Raw genomic sequence first — 21,140 nt, forward strand, 5'->3', positions numbered from 1 at the left:
AAAGACAGAGAGAGAAAAAGACAGAGAGAGAAAAAGACAGAGAGAGAAAAAGACAGAGAGAGAAAAAGACAGAGAGAGAAAAAGACAGAGAGAGAAAAAGACAGAGAGAGAAAAAGACAGAGAGAGAAAAAGACAGAGAGAGAAAAAGACAGAGAGAGAAAAAGACAGAGAGAGAAAAAGACAGAGAGAAGGGGTGTAACTGCAGCCCAAAGAATTCTTGTGCAAGTCTTGCAGTTTTCCAGAAACACCAGTTAATGTTTCAAAGTCTACAAATTATAGAGAATAAAGCCCCCTGCACAAATCGTCAACCAACAAGGAGGTCCATCAGATTCTCCAGCTCAGTGAAGTCCATCCGGCTGTTGTGGGGCTTTGTTGAAGGGGAGCCTCGCGAAGCTTTGATAGGCTGGCTGGTGGGACAGGCCCCAGGGGAGAGGCCCTGCTGGGCGTCATACATGGAGGTGTCAATGTCCTCGAAGATCGCGTCGAGGGAGCCGTCGATGAGGAAGTCATCAGAGTCGGCGATTTCGAAGGCTGCAAAGATGGAGTCGGGGGGCCTGGGCTCTGCTCGGGGGTCCAGGCTTGCTGGCTTCAGTGGCAAGAGGTGGTCATCTTCAGGAGGAACCTGGCCTGGTGGAGGGCTCAGATCCTCCACAAAATCCAGGTCTTGGAGGATGGTGGAGATGGCGGAGGACAGTGAGCTGTCATTACCCGAAAGGAGGGAGAAGGGCACCTCTGTAAGACTTGGCGATGGTGCCCCGCTGAGGTTATTGTTCAGGTCAGTGGTGGTCTCCGCTACTGGCTTTGAGACTGGCCCCAGCTGCTTGGCACCACTGGCAAGTTGCTCTGGTGGCTGTGCTGGCTCCAAACAGGCAGTGGGCACCTCGTTGCGGCCACTGTCCCGGTGGATCTCCGCTTGCAGCCTGCGCAGGGTGTTGGCGATCAGCACTGAGCGGTGTAGGTTGCGCTCTGCCAGCACACAGTTCTGGTGCAGTTTGAGTAATGAGAGGTCAAGCAGCGTGCCGCAGTGGAAGTTTTGCGGAGCACACTCTGCTGCAGGTTGCCCACCACCATCATCTTCATGGCGTTTCCGCTTCACTCCTTTGCCCAGTGGGAACCTAAGCAAAACAAAATACAAGAAGCTTCCGTCAGCAACCCAATCAGAGAGTGCCAGAAATCCTCAGCAGGTTCAGGCAGCATCTGTGGATAGAGAGACAAAGTTAACATCTCAGGTCACCAGAACTGGCAAAACTTAGAGATTTAATAATTTTTAAAACAAGTACAATGGCAGAGACAAAAGAAGGGAGAGGGAAGGGGAAAACAACAAAAAGGAGGGATCTGTAATGAAAACAGAAAATTCCGTAAATACTCATTAGTTTGGCAACATCTGTGGAGAGGGAGGGAGAGAGAGAGAGAGACAGACCGAGTTAAGATATCAGTTCGAACAGAAGATAATTGAAACGTTAACACTGTTTCTCTCTCCGAAGATGCTGCCTGACCTCCGGATCAAGTATGAAAGTAAGGATAGCATGGATGAGAGTTTCAGCAGCTGATGAGCTTAAGTATGGGCAGAGGTGAAAGTGGGCAGTCGTGGTGATGGGGGAGGATAAGGGATCGGAAGCTCAACAATGGCTCAAACAGGGTGCTGAGGTTGTGAAGAGTTTGGTTTAGCCTCTCCGTGGCCAGGGAGAAAGATAGAATTGGTGACAAGGAAATGGAGTTAGTGGCAGGGGCTTCAGTCTATCCAATCTTTATTGAAGGAAATTTATGCTTATCCATGACTGGCACTAGTTCTAGCACCTTAAATAGCTTGACTGAGCTACCTCAAAGCAGACTGGGTTCTAACTCAAGGAATATTTCCAGCATTTGTTGCTTTTTATTATAGATTTCCAGCATCAGTAGCATTTGGCATAATGAAAAAGGTCAGTGATTTTAAAAAAAAATTCTTTCACAGGACGTCAATGGCTAGGCCAGCATTTATTGCCCCTCCATAATTGCCCTTGAGAAGCTGGTGGCGAGCTGACTTCTTGAATCACTGCAGTCCACGTGGTGTAGGTACATCCATAGTGCTATTAGGGAGGGAGTTCCAGGATTTTGATCCAGCGACAATGAAGGATCAGGAATATAGTTCCAAGTTAGGATAGGATGCAGGAGCGATTTAATGACTAAAGGGGTGAGGGTGCAAGGCAAATAGAGATGGTACTGGGATAAGTAAAGACACAAAAGATGGGCCTGGAGGAGGTGTAAATGGGAAAAGCAAAGTAATTATCTGCCGCTCCTATCTTGGGAAAATGAGAGCAGTGGTTATGATATAAAAGCTGTTAACTCAGTGTTGAGGCTGGAAGGCTGTAAAGTAAAAGATGAGGTGATGTTCCTTGAGTTTGCATTGAGCTTCACTGGATCAGTGTGGGAAGCCAAGGGCAAATAGCACAAGCAGGAGTGAGAAAGGAGAATTAGAATGGCAAATGATCAGAATCCCAGGATTGCACTTTCAGACTGAATGGAGGCATTTTGCAAAGCGGTCGCCCAATCTGAATTTGGTATCCCCAATGTAGAGGTAACTGCATTGTGAACAGCGAATGTAATATACCATGTAAATTGCTGTTACACCTGTTAGGGGTTTTTGGGGCTCTGTTAAGGAATGAGGTGAAAGGTCAAATACAAATCAGTAATGAAGAAGGTTGCAGGGTTGAAAGTTCTTGCCCTTCAATGAGGACACAGGGCAGACACCCCCCAGTGGCCCATTGTAGTACTGTGTCCGTCCATGAGTTAAACCCCAGTCTGTGTTGAGGTAGCTCAGTCAAGCTATTTAAGGTGCTAGAACTAGTGCCAGAGAAAGAGACAGATCAACCAGTCATGATGAGCAGAAATTTCCTCCAATAAAGATTGGATAGACTGAAGTCCCTACCACTAACTCCATTTTCTTGTCACCAATTCCATCCTTCTCCCTAGCCACTGAGAGGCTAAACCAAACTCTTTGCAACCTCAGCACCCTGTTTGAGCCATAGTTGAGCTTCCGATCCCTTATCCTCCCCCATCACCAGGACTGCTCACTTTCACCTCTGCCCATACTTCAGCTCATCGGCTGCTGAAACTCTCATCCATGCTATTCTTACTTTCATACTTGATTGTGCCAATGTGCTTGTGGCTGGCCACCCAACTTCCACTTCTAAAATTCAGCTAATCCAGTACTCTGCTATGTCCTAACTCGCACCAAGTCCTGTTCACCCATCACCCTGTGCCTCAGTGACTTACTTTGGTTCCCATCCACCAATGTATCAAACTTAAAACCCCCAGCCTCATGTTCTAATCCCTCCATGACCTTGCTCCTCCACATCTCGAACTTCCTGAAAAGCTCTGAGAACTCTGTGTTCCTCTAATTCTGGCCTCTTGTGCATCCCCCCACTTGCATCACCCCACCATTGGTGGCCATGCCTTCAGGTGCCTAGGGCCCAAGCTCTGGAATTCTTTTCTTAAATCTCTCCACCTCACTTTCCTTCTTTAAGGCACTCCTTAAAATGAATCACTTTTGGTCACCTGACCTAACTGTTTCCTTCTTTGGTCTGATATTAATTTTTGTTTGATTTACATGCTGATTAGGCACTTTGGGATGTTTTACTAAAGGATCTATAAAAATGCTTGGTTCCAGCCACTGTTTGCTGTCTGATGAGCCTCACTGAACTGCACGCCTGGGCAAGGATAGAACCCCATAGAATAACCATGAAACTGGCTCACACGCAAAGACAACCAGCTATTGCTTTGAGACCTTCATCTTGGTGTGTGTGTGTGTGGGGGGGGTGCGGGGGGGTGGTGTGTGTGTGTGTGTGTGTGTGTGTGTGCGTGTGTGTGTGTGCGTGCAGTCAGCACTTATTGGCCTGAAGACATTGAGTCAGCATATAGTGTCAGATTGGATAAGGAAGGGGTGGCAGGTTTCCTTCCCTAAACAACATTAATGATCCGGTTTGTTGTTTAAAACAACAATCTGGTAACATTGGTTACCTGCGTTAAAAAATTGAACTTAATTTCACAATTTGCCATGGCAGAATTTGAATTTATTAGCTCTGACTTGCTGGCCCAGTAACAGAACAACCAGGCTGCTGTACCCTAAATTGCATTTATACTGTGATTTTCATGACTACCGGATATCTCGAAGTGTTTTACAACCAATGAAATACTTCTTTTGAAGTGTCATCACTGCTGTAATTTAGGAATCGCAGCAGCCAATTTGCTCACAACAAACTCCCACAAACAGCAATATGATAATGACCAGGTAACCTGTTTTTGTGATGTTGATTGAGGGATTGGGCAGGAGACCGGGGAGAACTCCGCTGCTCATCTTTGAAATAATGTCACAGGATCAATACATCCACATAAAAGTGCAGGCGGGATCTTGGTTTAACATCTCACCCGAAAGGCAGCACCTCCAAAATTACATTGTTCCTTCTGTACCACACTGGAGTTTTGAATGGATTTCATGCTAAAGTCCTGAAGATGGACTTGAACACATAAGCTTTTGACTCAAAGGCAAGAGTGCTACTCACAGAGCCACGGGTGACACTGTGGGTGTCTTGCAGGTTTTTACATCATTAAATGGCTCTTATGTAATATCCCAAATCAATGTGATGAAAATCTTGGCTGTCCACTGGCAGCAAATTGAGCTTGTTGCTGTCTCAGGAGGTGGGAGGTGCACCCTTTTATGCCCCCGCCCCTTCTAGGAAGCAAATGCCTTGACTGTAGGGGATAAATTGCGAGGAACACACAAGCTGCCCCCAAGGAATGGTTAGACATTAACCGCCAACTCTACCAACTTTACACAAGAATAAATTTTGCAGCCAAAGGTTCTTACGCACCTGACGGCAGCCATTGGCTGCTTCTGAGAGACTGCCTCACAAGCCGGTGAGATGTCCGTGCTTTTCACGCCTCGTCTTCAGAACCATTCAACACCTAAAAACAAAGGAAAAAATTGGATTAGCTTAGGTTCCGTTACAAAGAATGTACAAGGAAATAGGTCATTCGGCCCAATGGATCCATGCTGACCTTTATGCTCCACATGAGCTTCCTCCAGTCCTATTTCATCTAACCTAATCAGCGTACCCTTTCACCCTTAAATATATTTAGTCTGCTTACCTCACTACTCCCTCGGTAGCGAGTTCTACATTCTCGCCACTCTCTGGATTAAGAAGTTTCCATTGAATTCCCTATTGGATTGATTAGTAACTGCTTTATATTTATGATCCCTAGTTTTGGTCTTCCTATAAGTGGAATCATCACTGTGTCTACCCTATCAAAGCTCTTCATAATTTTAGAGACTTCTGTTAGGTCAAAGCGAAGGGCCCCAGTTTCTCCCAAATTCTTTACTGAATTCATCAATCTCTATATAGTACTAATGGTCCCTTGTTTTGATCTTCCCTGCAACTGGAAAGATCAAAATTCTCAGGGGAAAGCTGAAGAGAGCAGAGGAGATGATGTCAGTCATCCATGGGTGCTGAAAGGAAATGGGGGCTAATTAATGGCTCCCTAGGATCTGGGATTGCCCTCATGAACTGGAGAGAGGCCCACGCTATGCCAACATTCACAAAGGGGGACATCAGGACCAGGAAATTACAGACCCAGTAGCTTTAGATGTCAGCCTTAGTTCAGTGGGTAGCATTCTCACCTCCAAGTCAGTAAGTCATGGGTTCAAGTCTCACTCCATCAACTTGAGCAGGAATCCAGCCAGGGCTGAGGATGTACTGCACTGCTTTGTTGGAGATGACATCTTTCAGATGAAATGTTAAATATTACTTCACTGACTTTGGGGGTTGGAGAGAAATTTGCCAGATTTCTTCCTCCCTAAATTGTTGCATCAGCCATGGCGTGGACTGGAGCACAGCAATCTAGACTGACACTTAAGTGCCTTACTAAGGAAGTGCAGCACTATCAGGCATGAGAGGAGACATTAAACTAAGGCTCTGTATGCCCTCTTGGGTGTACTTAAAAGATCCCACAGTACAATTTCAAAAAGGAGCAGGGGAATTCCCTCCAGTGTCACGGTGAATATTTATCCCTTAATCAACGTCACAAAAAAATAACAGGTTATCTGATCATTATTTCATTGCTGTTTGTGGGAGCTTGCTGTGTGCAAATTGGCTGTCATGTTTCCTACATTACAACAGTGACTACTCTTCAAAAGTACTTTACTGGTTGTAAAGCACTTTGGGATTTTTATGCTACTGGTTAAAGACACTAAGGTTGGGTTTTACTAGATTGTAGGAAAAAATGGTGTTGGAGGAGCTCCTGAGAAAGTTAGAGTTAAATAGAAGACAGTGCAACCAGAAGACATTGCATTCAACACAGTAAAAGTGCAGGGATGGCATTTACTCTTTGTTGCCCCCATACCTCTTATCCTCCATCATTTCCACCACTAAGAGACTAATATGCCTCATCTTTCTCCCACCCTTCCCAGCAAACTCTAAAAGCAGTTCACAGAGACTCTCCCAACCTCACTTACTCCTTCAATGATTACAACTCTGCACTACTGAGAGTGTTTGTGGTACCTCCACCCCAGCTCACTCACTGATCAAGTACTGAACTTGGAGATTTTCTCACCTGTCAATTGTTCTCAGCCACTAGACACTGTGTCACTGACTGAAGACTAGCAGAAGTATCCCTTTACCCTGTTTAACACTGTTCCAATATACAGTACAGAATAAAGAATATATTACCCCTTTGACTGGTAACACTGCCCTGTGTACAGTACATTACTTCTCTATATCTAGAGTATATTACTTCTCTATCCTTGATAACATTGTCTTACAAACCAGGATAGCCCAAGTCTGATTCCTGGTCTATACAGAGTTGACGCTCAGCAAGGTACCTTTAAGTAGGATTAAAACAGGCAAGGTACTTACTTTAGATTCCAGCCCAGTGACTTCTGCTGTTAAGTGCCATGCTGAAGTTTAGTGAAGCCAGGTCTGAGTTACTCCTCCGATCCATTCCCGGACAAGGCCCAGGTTGCAAAGGTGTGACGAGAGAACACACTTTCGATTGGGCCCTACCAGCGCTGAGGCTACCCAGATCAGAGTCCTGTACATTTATATGCCTTTGAGTGCAGAGAAGCTGAAGACCCCCTCATCAACTCTAACTCCCAGCTTATCTGATTCCTTCCCTGTTGGGTGTCAGCTGTGGCTCAATGGGTAGAATTTTTGCTTCTAAGTCAAGCAGGTTGTGAGTTCAAGTCCCACCCCAGAGGATTGAGCACAAAATCAAGGCTGACATTTTACTGCTGTACCGAGGGAGTGTGGCACCATCGGAGGTGCTGTCTTTCAGATGAGACATTAAGCCGAGGTTCTAACTTCCCAATCAGATCGACATTAAAAAGATCCAATGGCACTATTTCAGAGAAGAGCAGAGGAGTGTGCTGGGTGTCCTGGTCAATATTTATCCCTCAATCAACATCACTAAAACAGGTTATCTGATCGTTTATCCCAGTGCTGTTTGGGGGTAGCTTCCTGTGCGCAATTTGGTTGCTTGCGGTTCATACCTTAAAACAGTGACTACACTTCACGTTTGTGTACAAAATTATGAGGGGAATAGATAGAGTGGACAGGATAAAATTGTTTCCCTTGGTGGAGAATTCTAGAACCGGGGACATAGATTCAAGATAAGTGGCAGAAGGTGTAGGGAGGAAATGAGGAAGAACTTTTTTTACAGAGGGTGGTGGGTGTCTGGAATTCACTGCCCAAGTTGGTGGTAGAGGCAGAAACTCTAAACTCTTTTAACAAGTACCTGGATCTGCACCTAAAGTGCTGTAAACTGCAAGGCTATGGGCCGGGTGCAGGAAGGTGGGATTAGAAAGGGCACCTGGGTGTCCTCGGGCTGACATGGACAAGATGGGCCGAATGGTCTCCTGCTGTGCTGTAACTTTTCTATGGTTCTACTTCATCCGCTGTAAAGCTCTTTCAGATATCCTGGAGTTTTCCTCTCCTGTATAAGGGTGTTGGTACACAGGAGGGGAGGGACAGGGAAGACGGATACGCATTGTTCCTTACAACAGACATCAGTTCCCCTAATTGCGAATCACTTGATTCTCAGTCCGAATGTTCAGATCCCGATTTCAGTCACAGACCCAGGAGGCGTGGCTCATTCAGAGCGACACCTCTCGCCGTGGAACATAAAACTGTAACTAGTGGGAGCAGTGTTAACAAGAGTAAATGGAGGCTCAAGCAGAAGGGTTAGAATCACATCAGGAAACAGGGCGAAAGGTTGTCAGAAACTGGAGGCTTCCAAAGACAAGGAGAACGGACCCAAAAATGACAGCTCTAAACTAGTCAGATGCTTCCCTCCACTGGGACCAGGGGGCGGGGATGGTGGTTAACCACTAAGAGGGGGTCCAGGGAGATGCCTAGCTCCCACCATCAACATCACAATTTAAACCTGCCCCCACCGGAGTGATATCTCCCCTTGTCGGATTCCCGGAGAATGTCAGACTGGCCTTTCAAAGCAAGTCACAAATAAAACCCGGAGCAGAATTAAAACCAAAACTCCCGCTCCATGGAACTGCTTGGGATGGGGAAACCCGAGTCCCCATCATCATCATCATCAAGTGACTGGGGAGACAGAGGGAGAGAGAGGGAAAAAAAAAAGGAAGATCTCCTCAGCCTTGATCACAAGCCCAAACACAGCAACAGCTTAGAAATAATACAGGCAGCACCATCGTGATCTGGGGAGAGCCAGTTGGACATAGTATGGCTCTGAGAAATTACAACCCTGTCACTTGCCTCGATTGCCTTGAACGTTTAACCTGACCGCTATATACAGCAGGGAAACAGACCGTTCGGCCCAACTGGTCTGTGCTGGCGTTTTATACTCTCCCACAAGCGTCTTCCAATCCTACCAGAATATTCCTTTCTACTTCATATGTTTACCCAGCTTCCCCTCAAATACGTCAAGACCACAAAACACTCTGCATACCTGCCAGAGCTGCCTGGATCCGTGCCGGCTGGTTCCTGTCAAACAGCAGCTGAGAGACTCCCATCCCTATCACATGATATAGAGTAAAGCCAACCCACGCACACAGGAAGTGAAACTGAAAGCTAAGGAGCCTTGCTCCCTCCCCCTGCCGTTCACGGCCACTCACTGACGTCGTGCTCCACAAGGCGGCTTGGTGACTGCAAGTCCTCCCACTCACCAAGCAGCAAGGCGGAATAGAAATTGGTATTAAAATCCCAGACCAAAACAGAATTACCTGGAAAAACTCAGCAGGTCTGGCAGCATCGGCGGAGAAGAAAAGAGTTGACGTTTCGAGTCCTCATGACCCTTCCACAAGAACTGAGAACCCAGGCTTTCCCGAATGGTATCCTCAACTGGCCGGCTGCATCCAAGCCAGGTCGCCATGTCAGATTCAGCGGCCCACTTTCTAGCAGCTTCATTTCAGACATACCTGTCAACTAACCCGGAGGGGCCCCAGAGGTTATGGGTTCAAATCCCACCACGGCAGCTCGTGAATTCTTAAAATCCAGCAATTTGGCACCAGAAACCTATAACCTTAAAGACATCCAAGTGGGTGGCAGGGTCCTTTCTCCGGACCTTACCCAGTCTGGCGTGACTCCAGTCCTACACCATTAATGCCCTCGAGGCACCTCTGCACTATAAGTAATAAAAACAGCCCTGGCTACCACAAATAGGAGCAAATATCAAACAGCTGGGAATCAGAGCAATGGAGAGTTACGAGACGGAGGGGGAACGCAAGGAGTTAATGGGACAATTGAAATTTCGAACTGGAGGAAGCTACAGGGACCAAGTGGGGGCTGAGAGCAGCCTACACGCGAGTCACGGCTGACTCACGCCATATCACGATGATCAGAGCAGGATAGCAAAAATCAGCTCAGCAATGAGTGCTTATGGCTACGATAGATAGATCCTTGTATGGTGAGGGTATCAAGAGATATGGAACAAAGGTAGGTGAATGGGATGGAGATAGAGAACAGTCACGATCTTGATGGCAGAACAGATTCGAGGGGATGAATGGCTTCCCTCTATTCCTACCAGATCAGGGAATAAAATAACACGAATTCTGGAAACCAGAAGATATTGAAGATGGGGTGGCAACTGTGCCTTGACCAATTGATTACCCTGTTGCTTTGATTTCCAGAATGTTTTGCATTACCTGATGTGTGCCCTGCAATCTGACTGGAAACCAAGAATAGAGCTCGATTTAAAAGGTGCTTCCATTGACTGCACTGCCAATTCAAGGGAAACATTCAACTTAGATTTAGTCCTTTCCTGTGCCTAGTGGCACATGAGGCAGACAAAACAATGTCTGTTTCCATGGCTAGTTTTTTCCTGGAACAGGTCACCAGCCTGTCGTCAGAGGCTATAGCTTGAGGAGTGCCACTCTGCATCAAACATGGCTGACCAGGAGAGTCTCCTGCTCTTACTGGCTGCCATAGGTGTATCAGAAGGATTTACAAGCTGATAATCAACCTGTCTGGTCATGTTATGAACGCATCTTCTGTGGCCATCAAGACCTGGAATGGGATTCACGCCACAAGACTTCCCTAAGGAAACATGAGCAGAGAGAGTTATATGAACTTCCCAACCTGCACACAGACAGAATATAGAGGAATGACATAAATTTTAAAACCATATTTAGCCCTGGTGATACCACATCTGGAGTGGTGCGTGAACTTCTGGTCTCCCCATTTCAAAACAAAAAGATATATAAACCAGAAATAAATATGACAGATTTCCGTAGAATTTACACAGTGGAGCAACTGGCCATATCAGCCTAGTTACTCCATATACATCACCTCCCATTCTATCCACCTTAGCCCTTCAGCATACCTTTCTATTCCTTCTTCTTTCATGTCCTCAGCTAGTTTCCTTCTGAGAGCATCTAAGCTATTCATCTCAACCACTTCCTGTAGTACTAAGTTCCACATTCTAGCCACTTATTGAGTAATGGAATTTTTCCTTACATCCCTATCGGATTTGTTAGTAACTATCTTGTAATTATGGCCCCTGGTGTTGAATTATCCCATAAATGGAAACATGCTCTCTACAGCTACACAGTGCAACATGTTTATAATTGATCATTTTAAAAACCTCTATACAAGTTTATATAGAACATTGGCTAAACCATAAGATAAAAGCAAAAAACTGCGGATGCTGGAAATCCAAAACAAAAATAAAAATGCCTCAAAAAACTCAGCAGGTCTGGCAGCATCTGCAGAGAGGAACACAGTTAACGTTTCGAGTCCGAATGACCCTTCAACAGAACTAAGTAAAAATAGAAGAGAGGTGAAATATAAGCTGGTTTAAGAGGGGGTGGGACAGGTAGAGCTGGATAGAGGGCCAGTGATAGGTGGAGATAAGCAAAAGATGTCACAGACAAAAGGACAAAGAGGTGGTGATATTATCTAAGGAATGTGCTAATTAAGGGTAGAAAGCAGGACGAGCAAGGTACAGATAGCCCTAGTGGGGGTGGGGTGAAGGAATCGAAAAAGGCTGAAAGGTAGAGATAAAACAATGGATGGAAATACATTTTAAAAATAATGGAAATAGGTGGGAAAAGAAAAATCTATATAAATTATTGGGGAAAAAGTGGGGGGGGGATCAGAAAGGGGGTGGGGATGGAGGAGAGAGATCATGATCTAAAATTGTTGAACTCAATATTCAGTCCAGCAGGCTGTAAAGTGCCATATTGGAAGATGAGGTAGAGGTCAGTTGACGCAGAGGCTGACTGGGTGACTGCTTTGCAGAACACCTTCGGTCTGTCCGCAAGCATTACCCAGACCTCCATGTCGCTTGCCATTTCAACACTCCACCCTGCTCTCATGCCCACATGTCTGTCCTTGACCTGCTGCATTGTTCCAGTGAAGCTCAACGCAAACTGGAGGAACAGCAGCTTATCTTCCAACTAGGCACTTTACAGCCTTCCAGACTGAATATTGAGTTCAACAATTTTAGATCATGAACTCTCTCCTCCATCCCCACCCCCTTTCTGATTCCCCCCCTTTTTTCCCCAATAATTTACATAGATTTTTCTTTTCCCACCTATTTCCATTATTTTTAAATGTATTTCCATCCATTGTTTTAACTCTACCTTTTAGTCTTTTTTGATTCCTTCACCCCACCCCCACTAGGGCTATCTGTACCTTGCTCGTCCTGCTTTCTACCCTTAATTAGCACATTCCTTTAGATAATATCACCACCTTCAACACTTCTTTGTCCTTTTGTCTGTGACATCTTTTGCTTATCTCCACCAATCACTGGCCATCTATCCAGCTCTACTTGTCCCACCCCTCCTTAAACCAGCTTATATTTCACCTCTCTTCTATGTTTACTTAGTTCTGTTGAAGGGTCATTCGGACTCGAAATGTTAACTGTGTTCCTCTCCACAGATGCTGCCAGACCTGCTGAGTTTTTCCAGGTATTTTTGTTTTTGTTTTGGATTTCCAGCATCCGCAGTTTTTTGCTTTTATCTGCAGAGAAGAATACAGTTAACGTTTTGAGTCCATATGACTCTTCAACAGAACTAAGGAAAAATAGAAGAGAGGTGAAATATAAGCTGGCTTAGGGGGTGGGGGGGGCTGGGACAAGTAGAGCTGGATAGAGGGTCAGTGATAGGTGGAGATTGCCAAAAGATGTCATAGACAAAAGGACAAAGAGGTGTTGATATTAGCTAAGAAATGTGCTAATAGGTGACATTAAGGGTAGAAAGTAGGACGAGCAAGGTACAGATAGGGCTAGTGGGGGTGGGGTGGAGGGAAGGGATCGAAATAGGCTAAAAGGTAGAGATAAAACAATGGATGGAAATACATTTTAAAATAATGGAAATAGGTGGGAAAAGAAAAATCTATATAAATTATTGGAAAAAAGGGGGATTGGAAAGTGGGTGGGGATGGAGGAGAGAGTTCATGATCTAAATTTGTTGAACACAATATTCAGTCCGGAAGGCTGTAAAGTGCCTAGTCGGAAGATGAGCTTCACTGGAACATTGCAGCAGGCCAAGGACAGACATGTGGGCATGAGAGCAGGGTGGAGTGTTGAAATGGCAAGCGACATGGAGGTCTGGGTCATGCTTGCGGACAGACCGAAGGTGTTCCGCAAAGTGGTCACCCAGTCTGCGTTTGGTCTCTCCAATGTAGAGGAAACCGCATTGGGAGCAGCGAATGCAGTAGACTAAATTGAAGGAAATGCAAGTGAAATGCTGCTTCACTTGAAAGGAGTGTTTGGACCCTTGGACGGTGAGGAGAGGGGAAGTGAAGGGGCAGGTGTTGCACCTTCTGCGGTTGCATGGGAAGATGCTGTGGGAGGGGGTTGAGGTGTGGGGGTGATGGAGGAGTGGACCAGGGTGTGCCGGAGGGAATGGTCCCTGTGGAATACCGCCAGGGGGACTAAAGGGAAGATGTGTTTGGAGGTGGCATCATACTGGAGTTGGCGGAGGATGATCCTTTGATTGCGGAGGCTGGTGGGGTGATAAGTGAGGACAAAGGTGACCCTATCATGGTTATGGGAGGGAGAGGAAGGTGTGAGGGCGGATGCACGGGAGATGGGCCGGACACGGTTGAGGGCCCTGTCAACCACCATGGGTGGAAAACCTCGGTTAAGGAAGAAGGAAGACATGTCAGAGGAACTGTTTTTGAAAGTGGCATCATCAGAACAGATGCAATGGAGGCGAAGGGACTGAGAGAATGGGATGGAGTCATTACAGGAAGCGGGTTGTGAGGAGCTGTAGGAGTCAGTAGGCTTGTAATGAATATTGCTGGACAGTCTATCATCAGAAATTGAGACAGAGAGGTCAAGGAAGAGAAGGGAAGTGTCAGAGATGGACCATGTGAAAATGATGGAGGGGTGGAAATTGGAAGCAAAATTAATAAATTTTTCTGGGTCCAGACGAGAGCATGAAGCAGCACTGAAGCAATCATCGATGTACCGGAGAAAGAGTTGTGGGAGGGGGCCGGAGTAGGACTGGTACAAGGAATGTTCCACATACTACATACATACACATAAACATTGGCTAAACCATGTTTAGAGTACTGTGCACAGTTTTGGTCTTCATATTACAAAACGGATGTAGAGGTATTAGAGAGAATGCAAAAAGAAATATCCAAGGGGATACCAAAACTGAGAGGTTCTAACTGTCACGAAAGTTTGGAGGGCTCTTTTTTCTAGGAATCTTTAAAATTATGAAAGGGTTTGACAGGGTAGAAGTGGAGAAATTGTTACCACTTGAGGCATTGATCAAAACAGGAGATTATAAATAGCAATAATTCCTAATAAATCCAATAGGTAATTCGGGAAAATCATCTTTACCCAGATAGTGATGACAGCAAATCACTCAATACCACCCAAGGTAGTTAAGGCAAATAGCACAAATGCATTTAAGAGTAAGCTAGATAAACATGAGAGAGAAAGAAAGAGCAAGACATTAACAAGTTAGATGAAGAGGGGTGGGAGGAAGCTCCTGTGGAGCATAAACACCAGCATAGACCAGTTGAGTCCAATGGGCTGTTTCTGTACTGTAGGCTCATTGTAACTTTCAGATCTCCTCCAAGTTCAAACAAGAAAAGCCCCAATCTGTTGAAGCTTATCTGATAGCATTATTCTTCTTTTGTTTTCTTCCATTTTACTTGGGGTCGATGGTCACAATGCTGGTTGATCACTTTTCTCTATCTCCTCCTTTCAGTCCCTCTGTGTGTTTAAGTCTCTCATCATCCCATTTTTCCATCTAGTCTTAGGCCTTCTTCTTCTACTTCTTCTTGGCAGCCCCATCTTCATCACTCACCTTACCACATTTCCTCCCTCTCTCCTCTCAACAGAGATCATAGCATTTCAATCTCTACTCAGCTATTTTCTTCGATGGTCCCACAACCTTCATTCACTCCTTGATGTTCTGGTTCCTGATTTTTTTCCTTTCTTGTTACTTCACACATCCATCTCAGAATCCTCATCCCAGTCACTCCCCTCTTCTTGGATGTTGCCCAAATTCCTGCAAGTGTCTTGTAGATTCTTCCTTTCAGTTTCAGATATTTTTCTATCATATAACACTCAGCTACACTTCTTCCAATTACTCCAAGCAGAGCTAGTCAATCTGTTGCTTACTTTCCCAGTCGCTGTAATCTCTCAATCCTGGTACCATCCTTGTAAATACTTTTTGCACTTTTGCCAGTGCTTCTATGCCCTCTCTATAGTGTAGAGACAGGACAGTGCATAGTATGTGAATTGCAGCCTGACCAGGACACTATACAAGTTCAGCATAACTTCACTACTTTTGAATTGTTATCCCTAGAAATAAATCTCAGCGCTATGTTGGAATTTCATTGTTTTGCTGACCTGTATCGTTGCTTTATTATTCCTAGATCCCTTTGGTCTTCTACCAGATTCAGTTTCCATTCAGTTCCTTATTTTCTAGCCCTTAATTTACATTAAAGTTAATTTGTATACTGCAAGTTTTTTAATGTCTTCTTCTATGTTGCATTCTCCCTCAGTACTAGCCATACACACAGTTTGGTGTCATCTACAAGTATGATATTGAGTTACTCATTCTGAAGTCCAAGCCTCTGCTTTCCAGTTCTTTTCTAGACAATTTGCTATCCATTCAGCCAGTTGCCCACTGACTCCACATGCCTCAACCTTTGTGTTATGACCACAGCAGATGTTAATTGCTAAGCAAACCCAAATCTCAGAGGGAAACTTGGCTTACAATGCCTTATTTTTTGTATTCTGAAAATAAGAATAAAACATACTGAGCTTAGCAGCAAGAAGTCCGGTAACACTTTTGGGATTTTAAAAATTAAAAGTAAAAGTTTAATTAACAAGAAGAAAACAAAGCACATAAGATTATAGTTATGCAGTTAAAATTAGTCTGACAAAACATTCCCCCAAAAGATTCCCTACTGGATCAGACCCACAAGTAAACACCTTCCAGGCAACATTCCCTTACGGATGTTTAACTATAAAAATCCAGTAATATTACCCAGGCAAACGGATGTAGCTTTAATAAAGGCATACCACATGACCTCTTAAACTTTCTTCCGCTCTGTTGTGTAAATCTAACACTTCAGAACAAGACAACTTTTTGCAGCCTGACTTCTCTGGCTTGACTGGATGGATGATTCAAACTGCATCTTCTTCCAGCCTAGAGCTGTTTCCAGGAGATCTTCCTCATTTTGCCAACAACCCCTAAGCTCTCCACAGTAACTGTAAAATACCTTTTACTCCCTTTCATCGCAGGTTCTATTGTTTTGACATATCTTTGAAACTCAAATCCTTCCAAATATAAAATCTTTTATGTTTCTATTTTGTCTCTGCTTTCAGGTCAGTTAAATGTAATATGCCATCTTCTTTTTACCTATGGAACTCCTGTAAGATGCAGATGTGTTTCTTGTAACCTCTGACTTCCCTTTGATATTCAAAAGAACTCTCAACTTATGTAAAAATGCAAATGTTAAAACCAACCTATTTACTTATACTTGAAACCCACCATAATACCAAAAATGCATGCCTAATGCCTCAATCATTTCATATCTTAAACCTGCCAGACAACCTGTCTCTAGTGAAGTTTCCCCAGCTTAATCAAATCATTTACACACACACAGACACACAGTCTTCCTCACAGAATAGCACAGTGTTCCCCAAAAATATATTAAAAATCCATTCTCAAACTTTGTAATGAGCCTACTATATGGTACCTAATTAAAATAACAGTAATGGAAGATTACAGGAGGGTTCAGGACACAAGGTGTTAATGGGATAATTGACATTTCTACCTGGAGGAGTTTGAAGGGATCAGTGGGGGTTGTAAAGGCAGGAGAGGAGCCTACTCATGAATCAGGGTTGACTCATCCCACTGCATGACAAGGGTTGGACCCAGAGTCTTCAACTGCCTAGGTCCTAAATTCCGGAATTCCCTTCCACAACCTCTCCATCTCTCTCTCTCTTTCTTTACAGGTTCTCTTTAAAACTTACTTCTTTAATCAAGCATTTGATCACTTGCCCTAATATTTCTCATGTGGCTGAGTGTTTGTTTTTACCTGACTACATTTCTGTGAAGCAGCTAGGGACATTTTTAAAGGTGCTCTGTTACTGCAAGTGACTGTTAAGGGAATGATTGACGTATGAGGAATTGATGTATTCAACTTTCTCTTCATAAGCAAAAGCCAAGAGAGGACACAAGAGGAATGTTTAAAAAAAACTTGCATTTCTAGAGCATATTTCATGATTATTGGATGTCTCAAAGTGCTTTACAGCCAATTAAGTGCTTTTTTGAACTGTAGTCACTGTTGTAATGTAGGAAGCAGGACAACCAATTTGCACACAAGCTCCTACAAAAAGCAGCAAGACATGACTAGATAATCTGTTTCAACGGTGTTGATTGAGGGATAAATATTGGCCAGGACTCTAGGATAACTCCCCTGCTGTTCTTCGAAATAGTGCCATGGAAATTTCTGCATCCATCTGAGGGGGACAGATGGGGTCTCAGTTTAAAAACTCATCCAAAAGATAGAACTTCTGGCAATGCAGCATTGCCTCAATACTGCACTGTGTGTTAACTGTGGATCAGTTGGTAGCACTCTTGCCTCTAAGCCACAGGCTAGGGGCTTTAATTCCCACTCCAGTGCTTGAGCACAAAAATCAAAGACTGACACTCCAATCGGGGACGATCCAGGACAGTCTTGCCGTCCACAAACTCCCACATATTACAGCCCTGACAAACTGCCTGCACTGCTATTTCTAGTCTTTATTAATTTGTTAGCAGTAATTTATCTCTAGAGCCAACAAGATCACTTGAGATCTGGTATTAATTATTTGATGGGTTAGTTTGTTAGGTAAATTAGTAATTTACAGATTATTTATAATTGATGTAACCCAGAGAGCCAATGTTAGTTGAATCCCTGTAACATAGTTTTTTTTTATTCTATGAAGAGGGGCAGGGGTTGCTGGTTAATTTGTTGCCCATCCCTAACTGCCCTTGAGAAGGTGGTGGTGAACTGCCATCTTGAACCATTGCAGTCAATATGGTGTAGGTACAGCCACAGTGCTTTTAGGGAATTCCGGGATTTTGACCCAGTGACACTAAGGGAACGACGATATATTTCCAAATCAAGATGGTGTGTGTCTTGGAGGGTAACTTGCAGGTGGTGGTGTTTCTATTAAACTGCTGCCTTTTACCTTCTAGGTGGTAGAGGTCATAGGTTTGAAAGGTGCTGTTGAAGGAGGCTTGGTGAGTTGCTGCAGTGCATCTTGTAGATGGTACACACTGCTGCCACGGTTCATCAGTGGTGGAGGGATTGAATGTTTAGGTGGTGGTTGGGCGGCCGATCAGGTGGGCTGCTTTGTCCTGGATGGTGTCGAGCTTCTTGAGTGTTGTTGGAGTTGCATTCATCCAGGCAAGTGGAAAATATTCCATCACACTCCTGACTTTTACATTGTATATGAAGGACAGATTTTGGGGAATCAAGTGGTGAGTTACTTGCTGCAGAATTCCCAGCCTCTGGCCTGCTCTTGTAGCCACAGTATTTTTATGGCTAGTCCAGTTCAGTTTCTGGTCAATGGTAATCCCCAGGATGTTGATAATGGGGGATTTAGCAATGATAATGCCATTGAGTGTCAAGAGGAGATGGTTGGATTATCTCTTGTTGGATATGGTCATTGCCTAGCACTTTTATGGTGCAAATGTTCCTTGCCGCTTATCAGCCCAAGCCTGAATGTAATGTAGCAAGACCTGGACATAGACAAGGACTGCTTCATAATTTGAGGAGTCATGCATGGTGCTCAACATTGTGCAACCATCAGTGAACATCCTCACTTCTGACCTTATGATGGAGGGAAAGTCATTGATGAAGCAGCTGAAGATGGTTGGGCCTAGGACACTACCCAGAGAAACTCCTGAAGTGATATCCTGGGACTGAGATGATTGATCTCCAACAACTACAATCATCCAGTGGAGAGTCCACCACCCCCCCCCCCACCCCCACCCCCCCCCCCCCCGATTCCCATTGACTCCAATTTTACTAGGGCTCTTTGATGCCACACTTGGTCAAATGCTGCCTTGATGTCAAGGGCAGTCACTCGCACCTCACCTCTTGACTTCAGCTCTTTGGTTCACATTTGGACCAAGGCAGTAATGAGGTCAGGAGCTGAGTGTCCCTGGCGGAACCCAAACTAAGCATCAATGTACAGGTTATTGCTAAGTAAGTGTGGCTTGATAACACAGTCAATGACACTTTCCATCACTTTACAGATGATCAAGAGAAGACTGAAGGGGTGGTTTGGATTTGTCCTGCTTTTTGTGGATAGGACATACTTGGGCAATTTTCCACATAGCTGGGTAGATGCCAGTGTTGCAGCTGTACTGGAACAGCTTGGCTAATGGCGCAGCAAGTTCTGGAGCACAAGTCTTAAGTACTATTGCCAGAATATTATCAGGGCCTTTGCAGTGTCCAATGGCTTAAGCCATTTCTTGATATTAGGTGGAGTGAATTGAATTGGCTGAAGACTCCCATCTGTGATGCTGGGGACCTCATTTGACACTTCTGGCTGAAAATGGCTGCAAATACTTCAGCCTTGTCTTCCCTCCATCATGTTCAGAAGTGGTCCATTTGGGCTATTTAGTCCCCTAAGATTTAGTTATCGAATCTGATTTATTTCTTTATACTTTCACCTAATTAGCTTCGATTTAGGTTGGCAGGAGAACACATGGCGGTGTGGGGGCAATGAGCAAAAGGGGGAGTGGGGGCAATAAGAGAAAGGGGGAGTGGGGGCGGTAAGAGAAAAAGGGGCGGGAGAAGATGGGGTAAGACTGTTGGAAAGTGTAAATCTGAAACGAAAACAATGACCAAACAGTCTGGGACAGTGCATGAAGATTAACCACTCGTGTGGTATGGCAGAGCATCTAACACCCACAGAAACAAACGCCAATGACAGTTACAAGGGAGAATGGATTAAAGCCGGACGCTCACTGTCACTAAAATGGTCTCTTGCAACCTGCCAACTCTGGTCCATTTTGGGCATAGGCGACCCAGCTGTATTCAGGGCACTGAGCCTCAGGAACTTTCCGTACTGATGCAAAACTTTATACCCTCTATTGACTCCAAACCCGCTCCCAGAATGTTCTCCCTCTCTGAACGGTGCTGGTAGAGTTAAACTGGAGAGGAGGGGACAAGGTCTGTTCTATTCGTCACGATCCCGAAGGCGCTCTCTCCTGCCAGGCTGAGGAATGAATCACTCGCTATTTACGAAGTAGTACTCACGCAATTCTTACCGCCTCTTACCTTCTTCCTCTCACTCTCCCCCGCGCGCCTTCCCCATCTCCACTAATTTTTTTTTGTGTCTTTCACTCATTTTTTTTCATTAAAACATCAGGATCGTGGGGATTCCCAACAAACTAGAGCTTTGGGGAAATTGAATTTGACTCGAAATCCAATCTTTAAAGTCAAAGTAACAACTCTTATTTAAAAAAAAAACTCAAGAAGATCCTTTCTTTACCACGAAAGTATCCACTTTGGAAAGATACATGAATCTGACACTTCGTAACTCACCCTCTGCGTCCAGCCAGCGCGCTACATTGTAACCTTTCGCTGTGTCAGTTTCACTCGCTCCGGCGAGTGTCAGCTGCTTCCGACCGCGCACCCGGATCTAGTTGCTGGGCAACTTGACAGGGGTGGTGTGGAGGGAGGAGAAAGGTGCAGAGAGGCAGGGGGAGGGCATTTGTTCCCCTCCCTCCCTTCCTTCCGGGCGCTAAAGCTGCTGCCGTCAGGGTGCCTCTTGGGAGTTGTAGTTCTGAGGGTGTCAGCCGCAGTGAAGCAAAGACTTTGATACATTCACAGAAGTGTTACAGTACAGAAGGAGCTAATTCAGCCCCTTCGAGCTCGTCCAATTAGATAACGGCGGGGTCTGTGTCTCGTTTTGGGGATTGAGAGTCTTGAACTGTCCAGCGGGAATGCCTAGCACCAACAATCTTTCTTCGCCTTTCCAAATTACACTTCTGATAAGAGTTTGGGCGTATTTTGGGTGTCCCCAAAAGGCCATTCTCCGAATGTGAACCAAGGCAACAAGTGTCTATGGGTTATAGTACCCATCTCAGCCACCTGACATCCCCTCCTGGCAAATTACTGGTTAGTAATTAGGAGAGAGGACTTTGGCCTGTATCCCAAGGA

General features: G+C 44.9%; 1 protein-coding gene across 4 annotated transcripts; it reads right to left on the bottom strand.

Moving 5' to 3' along the window:
* Positions 1–70: 70 nt before the first annotated feature.
* On the bottom strand, positions 71–20,648 carry LOC121272695 (SERTA domain-containing protein 1-like). 4 transcript variants are annotated; one of them, XM_041179424.1, is made up of 4 exons: positions 8,950–10,256; positions 6,888–7,062; positions 4,848–4,941; positions 71–1,115 (listed from the first exon to the last, which is right to left on the bottom strand). In XM_041179424.1, the coding sequence occupies exons 3-4, from the start codon at positions 4,859–4,861 to the stop codon at positions 305–307; spliced, it is 825 nt and encodes a 274-aa protein (XP_041035358.1). In that variant the 5' UTR covers positions 4,862–4,941; positions 6,888–7,062; positions 8,950–10,256; the 3' UTR covers positions 71–304. The 4 variants fall into 4 exon arrangements, with proteins under 4 accessions (XP_041035358.1, XP_041035356.1, XP_041035359.1 ...); XM_041179422.1 differs by lacking the exons at positions 6,888–7,062; positions 8,950–10,256 and adding an exon at positions 20,523–20,648; XM_041179425.1 differs by lacking the exons at positions 6,888–7,062; positions 8,950–10,256 and adding an exon at positions 10,822–10,852.
* Between the last annotated feature and the right edge of the window lie 492 nt (positions 20,649–21,140).

Source organism: Carcharodon carcharias, chromosome 34 (assembly GCF_017639515.1).
Source record: "Carcharodon carcharias isolate sCarCar2 chromosome 34, sCarCar2.pri, whole genome shotgun sequence".
NCBI lineage: Eukaryota > Metazoa > Chordata > Chondrichthyes > Lamniformes > Lamnidae > Carcharodon > Carcharodon carcharias.